At 39.8% G+C, this 2,322-nt stretch overlaps 1 protein-coding gene across 1 annotated transcript; it reads right to left on the minus strand.

Annotated features, from left to right (window-relative positions):
- Positions 1–1,159: 1,159 nt before the first annotated feature.
- LOC104981920 (olfactory receptor 51A7-like) lies at positions 1,160–2,108 on the minus strand. Its single transcript, XM_010831185.1, is given in 2 exon segments — positions 1,160–1,976; positions 1,978–2,108. Coding segments are annotated over 2 exon segments (948 nt in total).
- Positions 2,109–2,322: the final 214 nt, after the last annotated feature.

Genomic DNA, 2,322 nt, shown 5'->3' on the forward strand with positions numbered 1-2,322 from the left:
CCCCTGGCTCTCACTCTCTCCTCAGCACTGGCCACACCCACATCAATCCTGTAACATCTTTGGTTTTCAGGGCTCACTATTACTGTTCATAGCACTGTTCTCTCTCTGAAAATCATTCCACACCAACCTGAATGATAAGTTTCAGGAAGAACTTAAATGTTCTTTGTCCTCTCAACAGCACATATGGGGATAGAGATATTAATAACTTCTGGAACCATAATTTGTTCTCTAATGTTTATTACACTTCTTATGCTAGCCATTTTACCCACACCCTTCCATTTAGACTATTCTTTTAGTTCAAATTGAGATACACCTGCCAAGCATATACAATGGATGAAGTATGTCATCTTGAAGAGACTTTTAAATTTGAATCATTCATAACTCTTTCCTTGTGTAAATTCACAAGGCATCAATGAGAGAGACGTATGAATGTTGATGATGTATATAGGTCTCCATCTTTTGTGCCCCAAGGATTTCCTCCTACACTTTCCCTCCAAATTGGCTTTGGCAAAAGACACACTCTCTAGGTTTCCTTTTCACATTATCCCAGGAAAGTATTTTGTATTTTTCAGTCATTAATGTACACACCAACCACCTAGAATCTTGTTAAAAGACAGATTCTGACTTAGTAGGCTTGAAGAAGGATGAGATCCTATGATTCTTATTATTTCCCAGATGCTGCTGAGGCATATCAGTGCACCACCCTTTGGTTAGCAAGGAAGAAGACTAGACAAACCTAATCACATTGGAAAGGATTTAATGTAAATCACAAGGAGGAATCAAATGCCGAGAGGCAAATATAAAGATGCTAAATGGTCCAGAACCTTGCAGAATTCTCCCATTTATAGTTGAACTCCTGCTTACAAGCTTCTCTGAGGTTAGATGTCTTCTTTACTCTTTTACCTGAGGATAGATGGCCTCAGTCTCCCCCAACAACAACAACAGGATCACTACCTACTTTATAAATTGTAAGCCTCTTCTTCCTTAATATCAGAAAGCTGTGGTGTGTGACATCCATGATAGATATTAATTGATTACTTAATTAATTAACTAATTAAGGACTCTAAAGTAAATGGAAGCAGCTCCTATTTGAAAGAAACATTGTCCTACTCCTGAGACAATTTGATGTAGAGAAAATGGAACTTCCACCTTTGCCTCATCATTTAGACTTCAGACTCAGTTTTTCCAATTTTTCCAGAACCTTTACTCTAATCTGCTGAGTTTTTACACAATACAAGATGGGATTCATCAAGGGTGGTACCAGCAAGAATGCATCAGCCATCAGAATCATAGCCACAGGGGGTGTATGCTTGGGAAAGCGATGCATGAGAGCCAAGGTGATGATGGGCACATAGAAGATGAGCACAGCACAGATGTGGGACACACAGGTGTTAAGAGCTTTAAGCCATTCCCTGTGAGATGCAATACCCAATACAGTCTTCAGAATAAACACATAGGAGACAACAATTAACATACTGTCTGACATCATACAGAGTGCAACAAACAGACCGTAGTAGAAGTTAACTCTATTGTCAGAGCACGCCAGCTTCATGACGTCCTGGTGGAGGCAGTAGGAGTGGGATAACAGGCGTTTATTACAGTATCTGAGTCTCTTTAAAGTGAAAGGGAGGGGAAGAACTAGGAGAATGCTTTTAAAAGCAAATGCTAACCCAATGTGCAAAACTCTGGAGCTAGTAAGGATGGAGCGGTATCTCAGGGGGTTGCAAATTGCTACAAAGCGATCAAAAGACATGATCAGGAGTACCGAGGACTCCATGTCTGTGAATCCATGGATGAAAAATTCCTGAGCAATGCAGGCATCAACAGAAATCCCCATGGCATTGAACAAAAACATCCTAAGCATGGTGGGAAGAGAAGAGAAAGACAGGCCCAGGTCCGATAATGCCAGCATGGAGAGGAAATGGTACATGGGCTCATGCAGAGAAGGCTCTGTCCTGATGACAAATAGAATGGTGGTTTCCCAGGATAGCCATGAGGTACATGAAGCAGATAGGGATGGAGATCCAAATGTGCACACCCTCAAGCCCTGGGATCCCAATCAACAGGAATGTGGAGACTGCAGCTTCTGAGGCATTGAGAGGAAGCATCATAAATAGGTCTCTTACATACTGCTCCTGGTAGATAAATAATCAAATTATTATTCTCAGTTATGTTTACTGAACACAACTCACTTTAGTTGTCAGTTAAATTAAACACAGTTCACATTTAGGTATCAAGAAATAATGTTATATAACTTTTTCTATATAAAGAAAAATAAGGAGTAAATTTAAATAGATTCATTTTTATCTAAGACCTTTATAC

The sequence above is a fragment of the Bison bison genome, unplaced genomic scaffold, assembly GCF_000754665.1.
Source record: "Bison bison bison isolate TAMUID 2011002044 unplaced genomic scaffold, Bison_UMD1.0 scf7180017859486, whole genome shotgun sequence".
Classification (NCBI taxonomy): Eukaryota; Metazoa; Chordata; class Mammalia; order Artiodactyla; family Bovidae; genus Bison; species Bison bison.